The sequence below is a fragment of the Falco peregrinus genome, chromosome 4, assembly GCF_023634155.1.
Source record: "Falco peregrinus isolate bFalPer1 chromosome 4, bFalPer1.pri, whole genome shotgun sequence".
Taxonomy (NCBI): Eukaryota; Metazoa; Chordata; class Aves; order Falconiformes; family Falconidae; genus Falco; species Falco peregrinus.
The window spans coordinates 36,618,890-36,644,287 of NC_073724.1; the positions used below are offsets into that span (position 1 = coordinate 36,618,890).

General features: G+C 33.3%; 1 protein-coding gene across 11 annotated transcripts in view; it reads right to left on the minus strand.

Moving 5' to 3' along the window:
- The window catches only part of DMD (dystrophin), a 1,160,159-nt gene that overhangs the window by 558,921 nt on the left and 575,840 nt on the right, over positions 1 to 25,398 (minus strand). For all 11 annotated transcript variants that reach the window (XM_055801176.1, XM_055801179.1, XM_055801178.1 and 8 more), the window contains one exon: positions 24,626 to 24,776. In XM_055801176.1, the coding sequence (XP_055657151.1) occupies positions 24,626 to 24,776 (151 nt within the window). The remainder of the gene's footprint in view (positions 1 to 24,625; positions 24,777 to 25,398) is intronic.

Here is a 25,398-nt window from a genome sequence, read left to right on the forward strand (position 1 = left end):
AGGACATTGGATACAAGATTTTATATACTAATACATTCTTAGAGAAAGGTTTATTAGAAGATGGTAATTTACCGTGACAATAATTGCTTATTTCTTATCATCCAACAAAAAAACTTAATTTTTATCATCAAATTGTAATTTTTTTTATTACAGCTGAGAGAAAAAAAATGTCAATAATTGTTTTGTTGCTAAGTATTTTTAGACCAATTACCATATGTGTTGAAGAAAATTACAAAGTGCATTCTAGGAAGGTTGTCAGCTACATTAAACACCCTGAATAGTTCCAGCAACTCTAATATATAAATTTGCATATAAAATCGTACCACTGAAAAGCACATTTTAAAACTAATATTTAATTTTGCTCCTTCTGCACATCTTGTGGTTCCCTCCAAGATGAAATTTAGCATGAGAAATTGTTCTGTGATGAAATAGAACATCACTCAAAGTGTGCACACTAGTTAGAAAGATGAAATTATTCTACTTCAAAGAAATGCATGTTCTATTTAGACTTGTATTTTATCACACTGGGTTTGGATATTAAATATTCATTTTGATTATGTATTATTTCACTGATTTATTCCCTCATTAATTCACTCCTATAGTAATGTGATCAACTTCAATGGATATATTTAAGCTGTTACATACATCTTATCTCTTTGTGCTGCACCAAATTCCTCCATCAAAATAGTTAATTAAGAGAGAAAATCAAATTTCTCTTAATCTCACGCTAAAGCATATTTTTCCTTGAAAAAAAATACAACCTAATTATGAAGATGAATCCATGAATTATATGAAGACATGTGGATAACACTAGAAATGAGCATAGCAAATGAAAAGTCGACACAGTATTCATGTTTGATTCAATACATCAAAAGTGAAGCAAGAGTGTGTCTGGAGAGCTCACTGGTCATATCATCTGAGAGATATATAATACTCTAATGAGTGTTGATAAAATGATAAAATAAGATATATCAGTTTTGTTACTTAATGGTTTTTAAAGTCTGTTTATTGTTTGCATTCATTTTGGTGTGTCAGTTATAAAAGCAGCACAGTACAAAAGGACTCAGAAGCTCCTGATTTTTCTCTCCTTCTCAGCTAGATCATTTTACTGATACTTAGGGCAGAATCAGTTAGTCTGTTTATTCATGATTTTCAAAGAATTTAAAGGAGTTAAGTTCTCTTATCTGAGTGGAATTGATGATCTTTTAGCCCCTTGCTTTCTCAGATGACTTTGAAAATCCTACACCCTTTCCCTGATTATCCATCTTTGAAGACAACATAAAATTTACCTATTTGGGGTATCCAATATGAAAAATGTACGCAGACTGCTGAAAGATAATGGTGCTGTGACTATGACCATAGGGAAACACGGGGTTAGACTCAGGAATAAGTGAGTGTTAATTCAATTGCCTCCTAGCAGAATGCATGATTTCTTAAAAAAAATCATCTGCCTTTTTTCACTATCAATAGTGGAGGGCACTATAAAGCTTCGTCTCATAGTAAATACAATGCCGTTCAAATTACAGACAGTTAAGTCACTGAAGGCAAATTCCTCCTGGTTGTGGGTTATTTGGGGGTGGGTTTGTTGGTTGTTTGGTTTGGTTTGGGTTTGGTTTTTTTTTCCTGCCTTCTTCCTTCTGGTTCTTTTCTGACTCGGTCACCACCAACAGCAACAAGACAGTAAAAGCAGATACAGAAACTCCAACATTTCAGGAGCCGAAAGTATCATGTTCTATTTGTGTCATAGCTGTGGCCAGCATGACAAGCTGGGGTATTACAAGGATTGGTTGTCAGTGAAAAGTGGTATTTCATATCACAAAGAAAAAAATTGTTACACAAAAGACAGCCCATACTTTGTAACTCCCATTTCTGTTCTTAGTCTAATTAACTTACATATTAGTGACACAGAATTACAGGCATGGCTAATGCAAACTACTTTGTAGTTACTTGAAAGTATCTATGATTGACAACAGTTTAATCTATGAATTAAAAAATTGCAAAAAATTAAATAAACAGAATAGTCTAGCAATTTATTAACAGTCACCTATTTTTTGTTGTTGTTGTTATTGTATGCCTTTTTTACCTGTAAAAGCGTGGAATTTGGCTTCAGAAGATATATAGATATATAAAATAAATAAAATAATTGCACATTGTATCAGTATTATGAAAGTGCATAAAAATGGATAGCATCTCAATTGAGTAAATTCATTGTTACAGGCTGGAACAGAAATCATAACAGGGATAGAATACTGCCACAGTTTGGCTAGATAATACAGTTGCAGATAATAGACAGTTTTATCCATCTTTGAAAAGCTGCACAAGAGTCATTGAGCATCTTCAAGGTCAAATGTAAACTTGACATCATATCATTTATACTGCAATGTCAGAAAATGATACATCCCAGCTATAAATTTATTAGGGTGAATAAAATCTTGCACAGTATTTGCATTTTGAAAGCAATATGGAAACATTAACTCCTTAATCCTCAAAATACCCTAGGAGCATTGCTAAGTACAATATAGTAGAACACATCATGGAAATTAAAAAAGGAAAAAAAATAAATTCACTTTTACAGAAAAAGCCTTTATAAAAACTGAATTAGATTAAGCATTTTCTATGTTTCGTATGTGTATGCAGTCCATAAGGACACACTGAAAAATTTCCATTAGATCAAAACAGCAAAAGAAGAAACTGGATAGCTATATAAATTCCAAATTAGCCTTGGGATCTGCTATTACGGAAAACAACTTCAGAGTCTTTTACATGTAAAAGTAAAGAGACCAATGAAGACCATAAAATTAAACTAAAAAATGAGTGATGATTAAGCTGAAGATATCTGTTTTGTTAGACTGGGACATCGCCATTTCCTACCTTTCCTAATGTCTGCTCAGACATTTTTTTAACAAGAGCTGGTCAGGAAGTTCATTCAATAAGGGTCATGAAACATCCCAGTAGATATACTTGAAGTAGCGTCTTCCCCTGCCCTCCTCCCCGCCCCCCCCCCCCGCCCCCCCCAAGAATTGAAAACACAGCTATTTTCTAAATTCTGCCTTAGTTTCAACAGTAGGGGAGAGCTAGTCATATGGTATTCCAGATCTCTTCAACTTTTCCATAATCCTAGACAATGCATGCCTCACATTCTTCTAATGTTTTAGGTAAAATTAACACCAACGTAAATACCTTGGTTATCCTGCCCAAGGATTTTATGTTACATTACCTTTTTGATATCTAACACTACGCTACTGAAAAGTTCTTTTTTTCCACCATTCTTCTCCAACATGTCTGCCCAGGATGGTAATCACATACATTAGAAGCAATTACTTACACCTTTGTGCCCTGGTACAGTTTATTTAAAGACAAATTTTGAAGATAATTCATAGTGGAAAATCCAAAGATTACAGAAAATGTATCAATGGGATTTATGTACATCTAATTTCTCACATCTACTGCACAGATCTCTGCATCTGAGATAGTTATCTAAACTCTACAACTAATAGAAGTAAATAAATACCTCTAGGGAATAAATAAGTTAATGTGGATATTTAAAATACATCAGATGGATTTTGTTTCAGATGCACCTATTACTTTCCATTATCTATAAATGGAGTTTAGAATGATCCCTTGTCCACACTGTAGATGTGTAAAGTGAATCTCACCTTATGTATCCATATTTGAAAGACTGAAAATATTTCTTTGAAATGTCATTCAAAAAAATGACTTTTCTCTTTATATTTTTTTTAAAGCTTCCCCATATAAACTTTTAAAATGTATGTAATTTTTGTTCAGAGTACTTTAGGGAAAGGGTTTTCATGTTTTACTTTAACAATTGTGTCCCTTGAATTTTGAGCATATTTTCCCTGAATATAACTACATGAGCGTTTTAGCTACTAGACATGTTGCACATCAGTATGGTCTTTTACAATTACCCAGAAAATTTACCAGAAGTAAAAGTGAGTACAGTTCATGACCTTAAAATTACTGAATGCCACAGTAATTTGGAAAATTGCTTTCATATATGCTTTGCAGTACACCTCAAAAGTGTGATTCAAAGAAAAATGGTTATCTTCAATGGACTTTCACATTAGACCTACAGCAATTACAACAGATGCCACAAAGTTTTATGTTGTTTTATTTATGGAATAAATCAGTGGATCTGTGCCTATACAGTGAACAAAGGGTATATCTTTTTATAATTTATGTTGCAATAAAATTGCTTAGAAAAATATATTTAAAGTAAATAAAAATTAATATTGAAATAACAAACAGCAATTCAAATACTAAATGAAGGAAATCTGACCTATATCAAATGTTAGATATATATCACAAAATGGCAATCAATTACATCCACCAAAGCAACAGTTTTAATATCGAATCCTTTCACTACAGCAAAGACCCTGTAAAGTCAGAAGTCAGTAATCATGTATTAAATGTTTGAAACTATAGAATACAGAAAAAGTTTTTAACAAAAAAAAAAACCAAACAAACAGATGGAAAAGACAAAACTGGATTCTTTTGGGGAAACAAAATTTTTACACCTTCCCCAGCAGCATCCATTGGGAAAAGCTGATGCGGGCAATCCTTTTATGCAGTGTAAATACAGCTTATGAACTCTGCCCCAGCTAGATCTGAACTAGCTCCACACTACCAAAACTACCAAGGCAAAAACTGCCAAGCAGTCATTTTGATCACAGTATCTATATTCACTACTTATTTTTTATAATCACAACATACTTGGGTTATTGATCTACTATCTAGTAGATCAATATTTTCAAAATCTGTCAGTTATTTTCATGGTGGATGCACTACACAGTAGCTAACACTTAGCTTTATCATTTAATACCTTTTTAGAAGGAAAACTGTGAGCAATCTCAAGTCCATGTCAAGTATGTATCGTGCATAGCCAAGATTCTTTCTTTAGTGTAAATATAAAAGTCTCATTGTCCTGCACATAAAGCGTAAGTATAAAGCTCTCTGACCTTCGTCCATCCAGTTAGCAGATCTAGTTGACATTTGAAAGCTACAGAAGGTTTCACCCTGTAAATATTACAGATGTCTAATCTGGAGTGAAGTAGCTGTTTAAACTTTACTATGTGTTAAAAACTATATCTCTGAAACAGATTTTTTCCCCTTTTTTTATTTCCTCATCAGGGCTCCTCAGAATAGATAAATATAACCAGATTTATAAAACCAGAGCGTTTGCTCCAGAAAAACAACAACAAAAGAAAAAGTATGTTTCTGTCCTCAACTTTGATTTGGATGAAACACTTACTAGGACTGACCCAGATCTAATTACTGGGTGGCTTATTGTTCTCGAAACTAAATATTATATAAAGGATATTGTATGAAATAAATAAATTTTCATTGTCAGTTGCTGCTGCAGAACAGGAAAACAAATGTTTTAAGAAAGCATTTAGTATTGGAATTAAAAAAAAACCAAAAAGAAGAATCAAAATACTTGCATGCTCCTTTGCTTCTTGCATACCCCTTGCTTGAGCATGTTAATGTCTTTATAGCATAGTTTGGAATACTGGGCTTTGATCATCTATTCCACCTACAGTAAAGACCTCCTGCAGAAAATTTATGAATCACTCATTTAAAATGGATACCTCCCACCATAAAGAAATAATAAAATGTATTTTCTGAACTTCTGCCTAGTTTCTATGAGGAAAAAAAGAAAATTTAAGATTTAGGATTTAAGCAGCATAGATCTACATGAGCTAAGGATATCTGAAGAGCCAAAGCTCAATTTATTGCACCTAACAATTAGGCTGAGTGTACTTCTTCAATTCAGATAGCATTTGTCATTTAATGTCATAGGACTGTTAGGCAGGAAAACTATGCAAGGATCTTTCTGATCTTTGGATAGGAAAAAAGCAATTTCCAGCTGACAGGGTTAATCTAAGAAAGAAGAATTCCTGGGCACAAATCCACTAGTAATCCAATTTCTGCTTTGTCATTCAAGTCCTTATATTTCACACCCCTTCTGCAGGCAATGCTAATTGAAGGATGCCTTTTTGTATGTAACAGGAAATTCTCTCCTTCCCTGGGATTGACCATGACCTATGTAACTATTAAAAAAAAAAAACAAAACCCCAACACAAAAACAACAAACCAGGAAAACCAAACCATAACCTTTTATATGATAACATTACTAAATTACTGTTACAGAAAGAGTGATACTGAAAAAAAATGCAACAACTGCCGCTGTAGTAACAATTCCCTGAACAAACTTTCAAAACTTCTATTTTCATTAGAAGAGCAGGAAAGTGTACAAATGGACCTTTGCCATTCTGTCAGAGTAGATTAGGTTGAGAAGTAAAAATGAAATTCAAACTTATTGCTAAGGTTTTATATGCACACATAACCGTTGAAAATGTCTTAAACTATGTTGCTTTTCGCAACCATAAAAATTTTTGGAGAGTAGGAAGTTAGCACATTCACTGTATCATGGCCACAATCATCTTCTATAAATACTCTAAAAAGAAGACCTTCTAAACAGTAGCCATCATTTTCACTATCAATTTTCCTGGCAATAGGTATTTGTGTTTGCATAGGTATTTGTGTTTGCATTAAATCCAAGACACTTCAGGAACTGTATTCATGTAGAATTCCCACCCCCCCACCCCGACTCCATATAGGTATCTAGTGATAAACATTGTCCACAGGGAAGAAGGGAATTTTCTTCTTTTTTTCTTAAGGTCAATAGTTTACTGCTTCCATCACTGCAGACCTACCCTGAGTGTCTGTGAGACCAAATGATAACAACCAAGGCTGGGGAAAAGAAAAAAAAAAAAAAAAAAGGAAAAAGAGAAAACTTAATCACCCTTCTCAAGCTTTAGAATTCACTGAGGATGATAGAATGGAAATAACTGAGGAAAAGTTTCTACTGTAAGTATTTCTGATGAAATCCTGCTTTGCTTAGCCCTGATTATTTGAAACTAAAATAAAAGAGATGCAGATTGACCCAAAATTAACAATTAATATATCCTTTATAGGTTGCTGCTGTGATCATTGCAAAAGAATTACTCAAACTTTCGGTTTTACAAAAACTAACGGTATGCTTTCTAACAATCCATGATGTATTTTCTTCAGTGTATATAGTCTGGCTGAGCCCCACAGCAGCCCTCACGGTGCTGTGCTTGTGTTGGTAGCCAGGAAGGTGGTGATAACACACCAGTGGTTTGGCTGCTGCTGAGCGGTGCCAGCACAGCGTCAGGGCTGGCTCTCCAGCATTCCGCTCACCAGTAGGCTGGAGGTGGGCAAGATCTTAGGGGGGCACACAGCCAGGACAGCTGGCCCAAAAACACCAGTGGGATATTCTATACCCTGTGATGTCTGTTCAGATATAAAAGCTAAGAGAAAGGAGGAGGAAGGGGACACACACACATTTGTTATTTAGGACATTTGTCTTCTGGAGTAACTGCTATGCATACTGAAGCCCTGCTTCCCAGGAAATGGACAAACATCCCCTGCTGATGCAAAGTAAAGAATAACACCTTTTGCTTTCCTTTGCTTCCACATGCATGACTTTTGCTATTGCTTTCATTAAACTGCCTTTATCTTGACCCACAAGTTTAATTTTTTTCACTTATTTTCTTCCATACCCTGTTCTGCTGAGCAGGGGAGCAATAGAGCAGCTTGCTGGGCACCTGGCATCAACCAAGGGCAACACACCACATTCAGGTATCTCCCTGTTTTCCAAGACTGCAAAATAGCAGTCATGGTAGAAACAGATCTTTTCTAGCAGAACATGGAAAGAGAAGACAAAAAGGTAACAGTGGAAAACAGATCTTTTCTAGGAGAACATGGAAAGATACAATGAAAGGCTGACAATGGGCTTACTCTAATGTTCAGTTCAAAAGAGGGGTGTTTTCTTATCACATCACTAGCACATTGCAAAATTATCTGTTTACCTTTTCACTGAGTCCCACTTTTATGAAGTGCTAAATTTTAAAACTAATTTTGTTCTGCATAGTCTCAGTGCTACTGTTTAACTAGCAAACCATTTTCAAAAATATAAACAAAAAATCTAACCTCTGCAGATAAGGTCAGCTATTCTTGTTTGAAAAAAATTCCACATCCTACATTTTATGTTATGAGATTTTTGTCATAGGTCATGTGTTTCTGAAATTTAAAGAGGCTACATTTGCACTGATGTCCATAATACTAATTTATACAAGTACATGGATGAGTTGCTAGAAGAGATGACAGTTCACCTTTTACTTTTGGTGCCTTGCCTGACATCATTTAAATACTTTCATGCCCACTGGGTAAGACACAGGATCAAGTCACTCAGATCAGATAGATAGTCAATCTATCCTTCACTTCATCCTGTGAAGGATAGGTTGTGGAGACCAGATACCTAGACAAATTTATACAAATAGAAATGGTATGGTTTGACCACTCATTTATGAGTGGATATGCAGAAACCTTATAAAAGGCAGCCTAGGTAGAAGGAACATATGAAATAAGAGTGCTAAGAGCCTATATGTACTGTCTGTACATACAATCACATTCACTCAGAACTCTACTATGACCATCTTCAGGAAGAAAGAAGTAGAACTGGTAGCAATGCATGGCAACCCCCAACCAAAGGTGGAAACAACAAAACAATTAGGCATGCTGACATATCGTAGCAACTGGAAATGACAGCCCAATAGTTTTAGTAGCTTTTGCATTTGACAGGAGATTTTTTCTGCCTGTAATACCTCGGTTAAACTAACATTCATGTCTACTTCAAGTGCTTTGGAATATATTTAATTTAAAATAAAAACTGATTTCCTAGATTTTCTGAGTTGTGGGAAATGTTACTTACCTCTTTCTCGATCTAGACCAAAAGTTCCAGGGATGCTACTATTTTGCTACAAGGAAAAAACGTGCATACTTAGGCCCTCCCTCAAAGGTGCATTTTCCTTACTTTCAGAAATCAATCAGACATTCATGTGCATGCCAAAACACACAAAAATTCTAGGAAAAAGTCAAACATTTGAACATAGCATATCATTACACTTTAAGAAACTATTTTTACATCATCATCATCTTTCTAAACTAATAGTTATCTTAGGCCTTCATTTCTGGCCTCTTCCACTATATTTTCTGCATAGTTTGGTGCTGCATGATTTTGAGTCATATCTAAGTATCTCCTGTATATATATTGTGTGTATCTTGCACAGCTTTTGCTTCTAATATAACCTTGTAAACTTTCTTCAAATAATGATTTATGCAAGGTATAAAAAGTGTTACATTCACATGTTAAAATTATACTACAATATTGTTCTCCCAGGAGCCATAAACAGATCAGAGTCCAGTTTGTGCTATGAAAAAAGAAATATGAACCTCAATGGGACTTTTAATCACAATATACTGGCTCTAAATTGAAGATCCATTTTGTATCACATCCCACTGGACTAACAAAAATCTGCTTGTTTACAGATGTTAATTTTAAACTTTTAGCAGAAAAAAAGATACTGAAGGTGTTGCCCAGCTTTCAATAAAACTTGGTCTTATTCCACACAAAAGCCAATGTGCACTGTTATGCAGCATTTTCAAACCTATTGTTCAAAACTACAGTTACTATTAAATATTTCTTTCTGTGTTCCAAGATTGTTAGGAAATACCCCTACAGAACTGAAAATAATTTTATTCTACGGTCTTCTATGACGTAGACAAAAGTGTAAACGAAATTCTCATGTTGTCTTACTTTTCCGTTAACAACGTCAGCCTTAGATCTGCACTAGTAAGCTCACTTAATTGCAAGAGAAAAGCAGTGAAGCCACTAGGAACTTAATTCTTCAGCACTGTTTTTATTTAAACAGAATACCATAAAAAAAAAAATAATTTGAGAAAAAACCATTCACAATGTCACTCCATTTAACAAAGAGAGGCTGTTGAGATTTTTCCGATTAAAATAACAAACTGAGATGGCATAAAACACTGTAAAAAATCTCTAAAATCTTTGTATGATTTTTGGACTTTTGGGTTAGGCCTGAGAAAAATCTTCTGGAGGTAGATTATGATTAAATTAGAACTTATGTTGACTGTACAAAACAGAATAATCACCTAGGTTGCAATGCTGCTGCTTTCTAGATTATTCCTAGTATTTTTATTATTATTATGAAAATTGGACAATTTTTATATACTTTATAAAGTATATGAAGTATATATTTTTGGCTCACACTAGGACTGCATACATTGGAGTGACAAACATAGTGGATTGGAAATATGAACGGAGGGGAAGAGTTTATGTCTAAGACAGATACTTGTTATTGTTTTGAGTGACTTTAATGGTAACTGTAGTGTAATAGGAATTATTTTTTTATAAATCATGCTTATAGCTGAAGTGTGCTTTGGAAATAATTCCATGCAGAAAGGAAATGTTCCCAATCTGTTGCATACTCTTCCACATACCTAATTTTATGCTGAAATATGTGCGTTAGTTACTACTTCTTATATTATAATTTGTACTTGTTCTGATCTTTCATTGTTCAAAACCTAACATCTTAGATGTATACATTCGGATATATGTGTGGGGATCACTGGTCCATGGTCTCATGTCAGACAATTGAGAGCTGAAGTTTTCACTGCTGTAATCACAGCTGTGCAAAACTGAATTTGTTTGAATACAAAGGGCGTCACTTGCCCTGGCTTTTCTTTGTTGCCAGAAACCTAAAACATTTATTATACAAATCAATGGCAAGCAAAGGACTGTAACTTCAATTTCTAATATTGTGATTTTTCTGTTTTGCTACTTCTTAGACTCTCTTTAGGTTCTTTCTTTTATAAATTACTTAAAATAATTTTTCTCAACCTTATTATCTGAGAAAACTTACCAGAGGTCAGAGGATAAAAAAGCAGCAAAATTTTAAGAGATCTTAAAAAGACCATAAACCCTGTAGATAGTTATAAACAATCATCATACGAACTATATAGTACTGCACAAATCAAATCCTACAATCCATCTGATAATGGCACAATATTCAAGAAGGATTGAGGTAACTGCAGTAAAGTAAGAATTGTAAAAAGTAAGAACAGTCAAAATTTGAAATTTTTTACTTAACTTAAACATATAATTTAATGCTTGAAGTCTGGATTTTTTTATTTTTAGATTTTTTTCAATTGTGCAGCAGAATTTTAGAAAGAATTACTAAATCTACTGTTATATTACTTCATCATTTGCTTAATGTGCCCAATTATTATGAAGCTATTATGCTGTGACAGTCTAGTAATACTCAAAATCATTACCTACCCCTGTTTATACAGTTTCTAAATTTGTACTGTCTTCATGAGATCAAGTGTAGCTAGCATGATTCATTTTTGCCATCAAGATGATCTGTCTCTGAGGTCAAGGGTCTTCAACAGAAGATTTTAAATCAACATTATATAGTAGCTGCTGATATAAAATTTAAAAACAATTATATATTACCTGAAGTACTCCTGATAGCATTATGAATAATACAAAGATAATGTAAGCACCTAAAATGAAATATATCAGGTGGATTATCTAAAACTCCAAACAAATTTGAACATGTATCTCTATCACAGAAGCTACTGCCGAAACAAAATGGTAAAACAGTCTACATATTAGCTATTGTGAACAATTTTATTAGGTCTATGATGCATAATAAAATAGGGTATAGTAAGTTCTTGTATCATAATAATTTTGATTTTAAAATGCAACTTAGAAAAACTTCCATGCAAAAATAGAAAGCAAAATTTTCAGACTTAAAATATTTTGACCGATGCTTTATTTTCTGCATCAGATACTACTCATAAGGACACTTCAAATACAAAGGATTAAATTTTACTGTATTCGGAGCTTTTAGAAAGAGCATGTAAGCTCATATTCTGAGCTTCCCTCTATAAAAGTATTTCATGTTTGTACACTGTTATTCTGTTTTTGGAGGAGTGTGATCAATTTTAGAACAGATATAAGAAATATGGGATAGTATATGCATACATGCCTTTTACAAATACTCTGTTCATAAATGAACTTCCCTTGTTATGTTATGAACAGCATAACCCACTGTATTATAACAAAGTTAAAAACCTTTTTTTAACAGGATCAAATTGAACATAACTTCACTTGCTGTCTTTCCATCAATGGTAAAATTTAACCTCAGCTTATATATTCACAGTAACGTCACTAAGCTTGTATTTTGCTTTTCTCCTGCTGCAATGTGGTCAATACCATCATTCCCCATGCCAGAAAGCACATGTGTGTTTTTTTTTTCAACACAAGAGTCAAGTAGACTAGGATGCTTTTAAAAATTTGCAAATAAGCCAAACAGCCATGTTAATTACATTTAACTAAAGTAATTTTTATTCCTAAATGTATTATTCTTCCCCCCAGTCACTTAGAGTAGTATTGCAAAAGATCCAACGATATAGACAGGACAAAATATAAGTCATAATGCCTATCTGTCAAAATATAATATGTATGCATTTCTTAAATTAGAGAGACTGGATTAAGAACAAAAGTTTTGATCAAAGACTGTGTTCTGAAAATGCTCTGAGAAAGTTACCCTAAGGATCATGCCTGAAAACATCATGTTTTTAAATGCCTAAGACTGTTGAGACCTGACTAGGAAACCAATCAATTGAAAAGAAACAAACATAAGCCTGGTAAAAGCATTCAATATTATTACTAGGTTACTTCTCTGATTTCCCAAGGCAAACAAGACTGACTTCCACCAAACAATATCCACTGTTGTCAGTACTGCCCTCCCTCCTTTCCTTATTTTTAAATTCATCCCACTTATTAAGATTTATCAAATTAAAATGTGACAAAGAGGCTATTTACTCTTAAATATAGCTTATCTGGGGAAATGAGGGTACAGCAATGTTCCTACCTGCTCCTTCTCACTGCAGCGTGCTTACAATTTAATGTCAATCCAGACTGATGTTCCAGTATCAAAATAACATTAGTATTCTTTAAGTAATCCTAACTTTTCTAATTTTAAGTTCTTAATTTTCCTCTTAATGTTTCTTCAAAGTTTCTTAGACCTCACATTGACAGAAATGTTTTCTGAAGTAAACGTTGCATTTGCATTGACCGGTCTCCAAGGATTTCAGGAAATCTGTTGGAGCCTGAGACAACTCAAAATCTGTATACAATCTATTCTTATTTTAAATTTTATCTAGGGGAAAAAGAAAAAAGTAAGTAAGTGCTGAATGCAGAATAAAGCCCTTACAGAACTTGAAGATTAGGAATAGACGACTGATGCAGAGGACCCATCATGGACAGAGAAATACAGATCAGTTAAGTAATCAAAGACAAAAAGAAGCAACATGTGTCAGTACAATTGAAAAGTACAGTCTATTTCTAGCAATAAAGGATGCAAAGCTTGCTCACAGCAGTGAGGACTCTTACAATGGAAGACAACAATTCTGAAAAAGATCTGAAAGCAAGAGAATAGCTGACAGAGGAAACTGGTAAAGATTGAGTTATGCCTGGAGTTTACATTGTGATACAGACAAAGGAGTTCACAAAATCCTCTGAAAGCATATAAAGGAAAGGGGAGGTTATGCTTCCTCTGTCTTTTGCTCAAATACAGCTGTCACTGAGATTCTGCACCTACAGTACAAGAAAGATGTAAAAGATGGACAAAATCAGGAATGACAAGTCATCTGCAAAATAAACACTAACTAGTATTGAGGAATCTGCTAATTTCTTTCTGAATTTAATTAACTAGTGACTATGAATATGTGAAAAAAAGCACAGAAAACTTTAAATCTAGTGTTCCCTGTAGCTTTAAGAATACCCTCTAATTCTATCCTGGGGAAACATGGTAACCTAGATGTAGTGTCAGCAGCATTTCAAATATAAATGAAGTGCAAATACCCATTAAAAACCATTAGCTTTCAGTTTAATAATAAATATCTATTTATTAATATGTACTATTCAACATATTCCATGGAACTGTTTCTTTCATAGATTCTAGAGATTCTGAAGAAACAAAAAAGATACAATAAATGTACTAATTTGTATATGATTTTTTTTTTAGAGTAAAATGATCAATAGGATGATACATTTATTCCTCTAACTTTCTTAAAGGTTACACTATACCACCATAAATACCCTTTTTTATTAGTCTCGTCCATCATAAAAGAAACTACAGTAGTAAATTTAACAGATCCACTGAGTTTTGACATAAAACCCTCAATAACATAACAAGCTCTTGGCTCTACACTAAATACTACTTCTATTTGATATTTGCTGATTAATACTTCATGATTTTTAAACTCTCGAAGTTGCTATGCTCCAAAAATATGATTTCCTCTAGCAAAAACAGAAATAGTCACCAGAAATAATTGTTGCATTGGTTTTCTATTAATATTTTTTAAACAAAATGTGTACTGTTTGGGTCATTAGATTTCTTTCTTTTTCAAAACAAACAAACAAAAGAACACAAAGATCACCCTAATTTCATTGACTTGCTATTTTGCCTTGCTTATAGCAGGGTTGAAGGGTTTTGAGAATTATCATTCTTGTGTAACAGGAGCCATTGCTGAAGGCATTACAGTTACAAGACAGGTAATGAAACAGGGTAGTGATAGTAAATTCAGAAAGTACCAGAGTAGGCTTTATTTGAGGCAGCTAAGGGTTGCAGCAATATCACAAGGTACTTTCCTAGGTGCATGAGCTGCTCTGCAGCTCTTGATTCTGTAACACTCGGTAGTAATGTAAGGGCTAATGAAAGACTCAAAAGACGTTGTCAGCTATCATATGTGAGATTGGTGTGTCTTCCAAAAAATCACAGTACATAAATAATACATGATATGGGTCCCGTACACTAGAGTATATAGTATTAGTATATAGTTTTGACAATATTCTAAAATTAAGATAAATCACAGAATCATTCAAAATAATCACAATCAGTATTTTCAGCTTACTCCTAAACTCTTTGTTCTGTATTCATCACAAATGCAATGATTGCAAACAATACAATTCTAACTCTGAGCTCTTGAGAGAAAGCCCAGCTAAAACTAAGGCCCCACTGCACCAGGCAATGCGTAATTACGAACAAACTTGAGGACCTCTTGTCCTGAAGCCTTTTTAACCTAACAGAAAACACAACAGTACTTTGTGTTATCAGAGCAATTCCTGAGATCTGCTCTACTCTTACACAACAACTACCAAATATTCATTCAGAACAGATTTTAATGTGTGCTAAGAATGCTGGTAGATTACTTAAGGACAAAACAATCTTGAATGGTTTAGCTGAATTTAGAAAGAATCTTGCTCTCTGGAAAACTATGTCCACTAAATCAAATTGCTCTTTTATTTTTTTTTTTTTTTTTAAATTACTCTGAAAAGTATTTTGCCTTTGAAGGCACAAGCAAAAGTCTCTCATGCTGTTTTCAACCTCAGGCACATTTGTAACAAAATACATTGCGTTTTTCCTTAAAAACATTAATTTACAAAAATACCAATACTGAAACCATCACATAAACACCTATTCGCAAACCATCCCATTAAACCCAGTGACTTACATACAATGTAGAGCACAGATCTTTTCCATTTCAGCTATTAAAAACAACTAAAGGAAAGACATGCTGTGCAAACTATTTCAGATAGGTGTCATGCTTATCACAAAAGTACAGAAAGAATTTGTGGTCACAATTTTTAGTTTATCTTACAGTCTCCAGAAAAGTCTGATCTAAAGGCCCTACAAAGGCTGGACAATAGAACAATATTTGGTTTTCATTCAAGATATCTGTAAGGACTGAACTATGGGACACTGCATGAGCTTCACAATGAGATAAATAGCTAGATATTTTAGCAAAAAAGCAGTAGCCGGCATTAATATGTTCTCAGAGTATAGCCACTAAGAGGGAACAGAGACCCACATTATCTTGCTATGGAAGGCAATAGAACATAGTTATCTGGTGCCAACAAATAATGAAAAATAAATAAATAAAACTGTTCACATAACATATTAAAGAATCGGCATTTATTTCCAGCTTGGTGAGACACCTCATAATACTTTGAAACTGGCAGATATTTGTCATTCTAGTACTGAAATTGTATATTGGAAATGCTGCTCAGAATATGTTCTCTTTCATTTCTTCTTTCCCTTCTCCTAGCATTTTTTGACAGGAGAGTCCTGTATAGATTAACATAAGGGTTTTCTGCCTTCATTAAAAAAACAAAACAAAACTCAAGAAACCATTCTGAAATCAGTAAAATTCTGAGTTATGTACATCTGAAATTTAATATAGTGAGATAATGAGTACAACAGTCTATTATGTTCTTGTTCCAATTGATGCATAAACTGGAATTTGTCACACTCCACAATTCATTACACATCCTTAAATCAGTCAGGAAAAATTGAAGCTTTTAAACAGCCTCAGTATGTGTGGCAAACAAACATAGTTATTTCTCCTTTTAATCAGAATCAAGGCAGAATTATTGTTTGAATTTAGTATTCACCAAATGAAAAATAGTTAGACCTGTAAAATAAAAGGCTTTTTTCTCTATTGGTCTCAATTCCATTGTGAAAAGTCAAATAAATTAAAAAAATGTGTGTAGTGTTTAGAGTTTTTTTCCACCCATTGCAAGCTTAGATTTTGAGTGAGGAACTACAGCGTATCTGTATTGTGTTCTCTTTTTTTTTGAAGGGTAACTAAGTGATACATTTGCTGCCTGTAGAAGTATAACAGAAAAAAAAAAAAAAAAGATTGAGACCAAACGGTGTCTACTATAAATATCTAAGGTTGTCTTGAAATTCTGCCATAAGATTTACTGAAATAATATGACCTTTTTTATTTTTTAGTTTTATAAAGAAAATTAATTGCATATATCACTGCAAGCCAGCATGATGCAAAAAGTGAGAACAAATTTCTTCAGGGAGCTCCAAACAAGACAAATGAAACAAGCAGCCTCCATCTAAAAGGTTTTCTGACAAATAATTGTTGGTAATGAAGTATCTGAAAACTCTTTAATAAAACAAGTCAAAAAGTTTTAAAGAAACTACATTTTGAAAAATAATTAATGAAGTTTTCAGTCTGATTTTTTTAAGTTTATATAATTAAGCTCTCTGGCTATCTTCTGTCTTCCACACTTTTCCCCAAAATTTTAAATATACTAATTATAAAAAAAAAAAAATGACATAAGATTAGCATTATAAAAAATGCCATTTAATAATTTGTTTTTTTTAAAAAAAAGGCTACCAGATAAAGAAAGAATGATACTATTGGTCACTAACGAGGGAACATGTGTAATGTGTAGACCTTAGTAAACAGCTGAGAATTCACACAAAAAAGAAACACCTTATAAAGCTGTCCATGGTGGAAAACTTTTCAACTGGAACTTAGATGACTACAAAACAGTAAACCTTAAGAATTCTAGCATCAATACTTCTGGAATTCAGAGAACACACTGGAAATAAAATTTATTTAAATACTTTTTATTCTCATCTACTACACGCAGTGAATCATTCAGTGAATTTTATCTTTGTACTGTGGCCAAATGTCTAGTCCAGTTACGAAAATATATTAATTTCAGCATGAATATATTAGTTTGTCATACATTCTGGCTAACATCAATGCTGGTTCACTAGTACTAGTAATCTCTAAATATTCAAAACCTGATGAAATACAAATTCAAGGGAGGAAGGAGCACACCTGAAGTAAATCAGTTCTTACATATTTTCAGGTTCTAGTATTTTCATGAATGCTCATATTTTCTTTTTAAAAACCCAAACAGCTGAAATAAATTTAGCAATAAAATATTACTTCAATTTATTCTGGAGAAGTTAACACATCCAATGCTGTCACAGTTCACTTTAAAATATTCTTGGTATCTTCAGAAAGGTCAGGTAACCTTCACCCTAGAAGTGCCTATTTTTCTTCTGTGTCTACAAAGGCAGATTAGGATTGCAAGATCAAATACAGATGCCTTCTCTGGAGTGTTTTGGTGAGGTGGATCTCACATCCAAATATTAAGTGGGAAATATGGAAGTTTGCTGTAGGGGAGAAGTGCATCTTTTATTTAAACAACTCAGGCATGTTACCACTATTTCCATACCTGCTACAATCTGTCTGTCTCTATAACATACCATCTTGGAGAAATAAGGGAACTGACAAGTTTATCTAAAATGAACCGAATAATAAAATAGTCTAGCCAAAAACTCCATTCTTCAAAATCCACCCATTACTTGTCAATCTCATACCCATCTCCCTTGACTTCTCTCCTTATATTAACAAACACCTCCACAAAGGTGCCTATAAAGGCTGCCAGTAAAAAGGAACTCACTGTAAAACACCTAAGTGCAAAAGACAAAAGACAGTTCATCACAACCTGACAAAAAATTGACTTCCAAAATTCATATAAACAAATTTAGCTGAAGTATTTCTTTAGACAGTTTAAGGCCAGATGCTGATCCTTTGCTGTCTGCTCAACATAAACTTTGTTTCCCTAATGCATCTATGCATCAACATCCACAGATTTAATCGCATGCCATAGTGATCTTTGATGCAATATGAGATGTACTTTTCAAAAACTTATGGAAGCAAACCAGATAAATGTTTTGTTATGTAGAAGACCTAATGACTTCAAAGTAGTCATTCATTTAGTCACTCATTTCCCAAAACTTCCAAGACATGGTCAGATTAACTACTCTATTTATACCACGGCAAAAGCATTAATAAACTTGCTGAACCTGAAGGGTATTCTCTGTAACAAGTCACTGATTATAAATGTCCAGATTAGCCCTGAAAGTAAGACAATTCATTAGTATGAAAAAATTACATCCTTCATTTCCTTTATTTTTTATAGACACAAACAAATAAACTCTTGTGAAATGGGTATCTTTCCCAGATCCCCATGTGCTAGTACTCTATAACCACTTGAAGTGGTGAGGATGAATCCCCTAGTGAGGCAGGCACAGTCAGGTACCAGGAAGTTTGACTGATCTAGTCCAAGAATACTGTTTTCTACAAAACAGAGAAAAAAACCCACATGTATATTCATCTTGTCATGTATAAAAATTGTGTCACGCGCTAACAGTTATTTCAAAAAGTTTCATAATGAAATGTTTGAAAAATGCATCCTAATTAATTACTTACAGGATTTAATTCAGCTATCTGAATAAACAATGCCAGGATTTACAATAAAACCTAAATATGAGCTATGAATTGTCATGTAATGGTGCAAGAGTAGGCAGAACCACACAAGCAACTTTAAATTTTTTATTTCTCATAGCCTTCAGACATTTTAATGTCCCACTACCAGTAGCAACAAAGTAACTAAAATCTTTTAATAGGATATAGTAAATTAGGAATGAAGAATCATGTAGAACTGTGTGCAGTAGAAGAATTAAATAACTGATATAATTATGAAATAACTCTTCTTATAGCTTGACATGACAAGAAAATGTTTCTAGTACAAATTCAGGATAAACTATTTTGATATTTCATCACTTCCATTAGTAGTATCAACAATGGTGAGGAATCTTCTAACAGTAAAAAAAAAGGGGTTTTAGGAATTTTATATATCCAGAAATGTTTTACTTATAAAGATTACAGTATTATTTAATATAATTTTTGGCATAAGGGAGAAGCAGTAACTATTTTACTAGGAATTATGATGCCCTCCCCTTATTACCTGAAAATTAAGTCTTTCCATTGCTATAACACTTCAGTCCAGAAAGGCTCATGAATTTGTTTTCAAGATGACCTTAAACCAGAAAGAAAGTGTTTTGCTCAGTTTGGGACCAGGTGTGTGATGCAGAGCTCATGTATATTATTTGAAACATTTCTACTGGGACCTTTGAAATTATGTACAAAACCCTGAAATCCATGGGATATTGTTGAATCTAGTTTTCTTTCTTAGGAGCAGGAGCATGCTGCACTCAGAGGTGTTTGATAAGAGAGTGATACTCAGTAAAACGGAAATCAGTAAGCTTCTCTGAATAAATGATCCAGTCAATATGTAAGTAAGAATTGATAGTATTAGTGTAGGCTGGCTATCATCTTTAGAACATTTAAATGTTCTTTATCACTTTGTGATATCAGTATCACTCAGTAAACCCAGAAATAAATCTAAAATAGAAAGTCTAAAGTATGAAAGCCACAATTATTATTAAAAAAATGTATTTTCACAAAGTTTTATATTTGGGGGTAAACAGAGTAAACTATCCACCCACTTACCACTGTGTTTTCATGGTATGAGAATATGTGGCCTCAAGCACTGAAACTTTTTTTCCTCCCATATCCTCTGATTCCATTTGTGCTGTATTTCAGACAGAACTGTTTAAATTTAGTGGGTATTAAATCATCAATATCCATATAATCCAATTTAGATATAAAAGAGAGAAATTATTAGCATGACCATGACTTTCAGCATTGAAGCCTTGATTCTCTATATCTTTTTACTTCAAACAAGACAAAAATGTGACATTCCTGACACTATAGTTCAGTAGAAGGAAGGCCTAGAGAAGGCATGAATCATTAACAAGTGTTTTGCAGGCTTGGATAACTACTCTATAATGTAAATTCTGGACAAATCACTGTATGAACAATTTAAGAGAGATCTGTAACTTACAAGCGATTTCTATATCCACAGTATCCTCAGAAGGCTGAGTATAATTAATAAGGCCACTACCCATTATTTTCAAATTCTGATTATTTAAGGTCTTCTGTGACGTTAAAAATTAAACATGATATAATTTATATTTATGCCTGCAAATGAAAGCAAATACTTCAGAAATTAATAATTTTATAATAGCAATATTTTCAAAACAATTAAATATAGAATATAAACTACAGTCCAGCCCTTGTCTGTTTAATGGGAAGTACCCATCACTGACAGTCGCAATGGATGAACGTCATGAACAAGAAGAAACTGTTTTGAAATTCAGACTCAGAACCTCATTATTGTATTAAATACTCCACATTACCTAAACTAACAAAATAAAGTTAAAATTGCAATCCAAATGTGGATATTAAATATAGACTCCTGAGCAATTCTTAATACCAGTGTAAATAACATATATTTTGGATGTTCTATATTTTCAAAATGAGAATACTACTTTAAAATTCTCAGGTGATGATTCAGGAATGTTACTTGACAGTCCAGTTCTGAATCTGTTGGAGAATTCCTCTTTTGGTAGGTATCTTTTTAGCATTATCTATGGCACCTCAACACCCTCCCCACAATTAGAATTCTTGTTTGATTCTTAGGTGGATATTAACCTGGCATTAATTTCCAGTACAACCTGTACTCTCCCCTTCTTTTTTTTTTTTTTAATATGAAACAGAATGTAGGTTGGGGCTGCAAGGCAGACCACAAGAAAAAAAAAAAAAGAAATAACAAATTTTAGATAGATGATTGCAAATGATATTCCAACATTCAGTCATGGTAAGATTCAACCATAAAATATTGCACCTGAGCTATCTTGGTGATGGTATGGATGGTATTTCAGTTTGGATAATAGTGTGCTATTTTGAGAACTCATGTTCCAGAAAGAAAAATAGGCACAGGAAGTAACAGTCAATCATATGAAAGCAGATTGGAAAATTGTGGCTTTGGTTTACTAAAGGAGATCCAATAGGGAAAATTACTGTAGCCTGTAAGAACAGAAGGGGATAAACATCAGGGAGCACATAAAACTGAACTCAGTCTTGGCACGAAAATAAATAAACTAAGTGCAAAGGAAGAAGTTGAAGAAGTTAAAGTCACCAAGCACTTAGGAGTGAAGCGCCAGAAAAAAAAACCTTTCAGTCACAAAAATGAGAGAAAAAAAATTATCTTTAACTACTTTCAAAACAGAGTTCAATAAGTTTCAAAGGGATTATATGATGTGCTATCTGTAAATCATCCTTTCAAATCCTGTGTCCCCTAATCATAAAAGAAGTCAATTACAATTTCTTAAAAACTGAAATGTGGTATTTCTTTTCAACACCAGAACTTCTGATCTCAAAAAGTCTTAGTGAAAAATTCACAATAAGAGTATTTAAGTACTCTTGACTTGAAATGAAACAAATCTATTATTAGGTTTCATTCACATTATATATAATGCAGAAATGTTGTTTAATATCATGCCATTGTGCAACAAAAAGGAACATACCTCCCTTCCCTAAAAACTCCTAAAAGAATGTAATTACTTCAACCTATAATTAACATAATCACCTAAACTTACTATTGACTTTTGTTTTATATTAACATTTGACTCTATGTATTTACTGAATGTGAATGAACACTCTAATCTTTAGTTTTCCAAGGTAGCCCTACCTAGAAATGGTATTACACATCTGAATGTTTTGTATAATCTTCTAAAAAAGTTCCTTGTGGAATACAAGACTACTCACTTGCTTGTGAAAGCATTTTCAAACAAATCTTGTTAATTCTGAATATGGTTCACTAAGCAGCATGATCTTATTAATAAAACAAGTTGCTAACCTAGTAAATCAAAACACTCAGCTATTTTAATTGTTTACCTAATGGAAATTCTAATGATCTGTCAGCCTCACAGAAGCCTAATGCTTTTCAAACAAGATCCAGCAAAATAAAGAAAGAACTAATGAAGAGAATTGGAAAAATGCAACTTCAGACTAAACATTCTTTCACAAATAGATATTAACTAACATTGGGTCTGCATTTTTGAGGCTAGTTGGAATATTTTCACACTACGTAAATTTTCATTAGGAAGGTAGTTTAATCTGTTGTACTGAACTAAATGAAATGTTTGAGAGACAAATTTGTGAGTTCCTGGGATTTCTAACACAGGGGGAAAAGGAAGAAAGAAAAAGCTTGATGGACTGCAAAAAGAAAACCTTAGTAGAAAACCATTCTGCAAACATATGTTCAAAATGTTCTCATATATTACATAAGAAAATAACAAATGGGTAACAGATGATGAGGAGGCTAAGTCAAAGGGAAAAGTAAAAGAGAACCAGTCTTCTACACTGAAATCTAAGCTTCTGCATAACAAGGCATTATCTCAGGGTGTTTCAGAGTGATGTTCAATTCAGTATGAACTTCTTTCTCAGTGATTACAAGAAAATAATTTCTCTAATCTGTTGGGACTGTGAAATGTGCTACACACCCAGTGCATTTATAACATCTATGATACATCTTACCTTGGTCTGGTAACTCTCAAAAATCAATCTTTTCTCAGAAAGAAAATATTGTTTTGGAAAAGGTTTAGAAAAAAGGAGACAACCACTCTTCCCACAGAATCTTTTTTTTTTTTTTTCTAAGTGCTTATTTGAAGCTGCTCAAGGATACCAGAATAGTGTCAAGAAAGGTGATGGAGCAGAGGCAAAACGAATAAGAAAGGTTAAGGCTTTGTGATGCTGTATTGCTATTTGTGACATAGATACTCATGTCTTACTTTAGTATTGTATATGTTTTTAAAAGAAATGCTTAAAACCAGGACAAAGAAAGGCAGATGAAATTACAGTGGAAATACACATGAGCTCTGCTACCTTTTACATACACAGTAAAGAGCATCTTTAACTCCTTGATGACATATTATTCTGTCAGCCAGATCTTAGACTTCAGTGTTCAAAGCACTGATAGTCATTTGCAGAAAAATATTTGCCTGGTATTTTAACTACTTCAGCTTAATGTATTATTTCACAGTTAAATCTTGGTTGGTTTATATATATATATATATATATATATATTTGCACCACATGATTTGGTTTCCTTTTCAATTCAGCAGTTTCACAGCCAGAAATAGCAGCCTAAATCTTAAAAAGTTGACTTGAAATACTAATATTCAAAATACACAATTTACGTATTTAACTGTAAGCCAAAAAGTACATTAGTGTTGCATTCAAAACAAAACCGTCCCTTTAATATTAGATAAACCTAGGGTCTTTCAACCTGAAACTCAGTAATTCAATCCAGCAATTCAAATGTACAAATGCCGATTTAAAGTTTAACAGAATCTTTATCTTGTGCATGGGTAGCAATTTATAACATGAAACCAGAGTTTAGTCAAGTCATGTTATTCACCTGAACCTATCAACTTGCAGAACATCAGTTTAGAATTAATCCTTCATACCCATTACCATTTCAATCATACAAGAGGGAAATGAAATAAACTACCAAGAAACTACAGTTATTATTTTCCTTATGATGCTCAAAGAGCTTGCAAGATGAAAAGCTTACAAATTGGAGCTGGACACACAGGAACTAAGTGGCTATTCTGTCACACTGCATTTCACAAAAAACATCCTCCAGGTTCTTTGATTAAAACATGAAACAGGCAAAATAAGCTATATTTGCAAGTCGTAGTTCATGGAAAATCTCTTGTACAGCTCAATGGTTAATCACATTTCTTTCACAAGCTTTTAAAATTAAGTCTGATACTTCTGCTGGTATCACATGGAAATTAATGAGTACTTTAAATAAAGACTAAACAGCTATGTAACTATGGAAGTACCACAATATACCATGTTATCCTGTATTTTACTTCATTTTAAAATGAATTTTAAAACAAACTAGTTAAAAATCTTATTTAACAAGGTCACCAGAAATACCTGACCATAATTGCCACTAGCCATTCAACACAAGAAATCCTCCTTAAATGAACTGCAAAACTATACAGAGTACCCAGACAAGCAAATTTCTAACCACTGCAGAAAAAGAGGAAATGGGTTAATCAAATCATACCTGGAGAAACTGGTAGGTTTTCATATGACCCACATCTCCAGCCTCTATCTGTGCTCTTGACAGCTTCTCTTCAGTTTCAGTTAGCCAATGATTAAAGCTCTTCATGTCACAATGAAAAAGTCGCCACTTTTCCAAAGATTTGTCAAACCGTCTGCAAGTATAAAAGGAGAAGAAATAACTTTCTATTCATACTCTATTTATTGACTACAGAAAAAAAAAAAAAAAGGGAATAAAAACGTTGCATGTCTCAGGTTAAATTTGATGTGATACTGATGGCATCATGCATTAGCATTTCTAATAGTTCTATCAAGTGGAAAAATGGTAGTACTTCTGAACAGTGAAATTGTCATTAAGCATATGTGTCACAAATTAGTGTCATCAATTTTTTAAATCCTTTTCAATCTTTCAAATGAATTCCATGGCCAAAACATAGTTTCAATTTACAGCTTCATTAATCCACACTAACTTACATCATAGGCACAATACCCACAGCCCCCAGTGCAAATGGCTATACCCCTCTGTCAAGGTACTTAGATGCTAGCATGAAGAAAACACCAGTGCTGATAAAATGCTTCTAACATACTTTAGTAATTTAATGTATCTAGCAACACTGCAGTCACCGCTGACTAACATACCGGCTGTGTGTTGTGTCTATACAATTACTGTTAGATCCACTTTAAAAGAGAAAATATCTTAAATGATCTGTGATGCATCTCACCTACCATATCCTAAGACAAAGGATGAAAAATCAGGAGACAGATTCTTAAATCCTT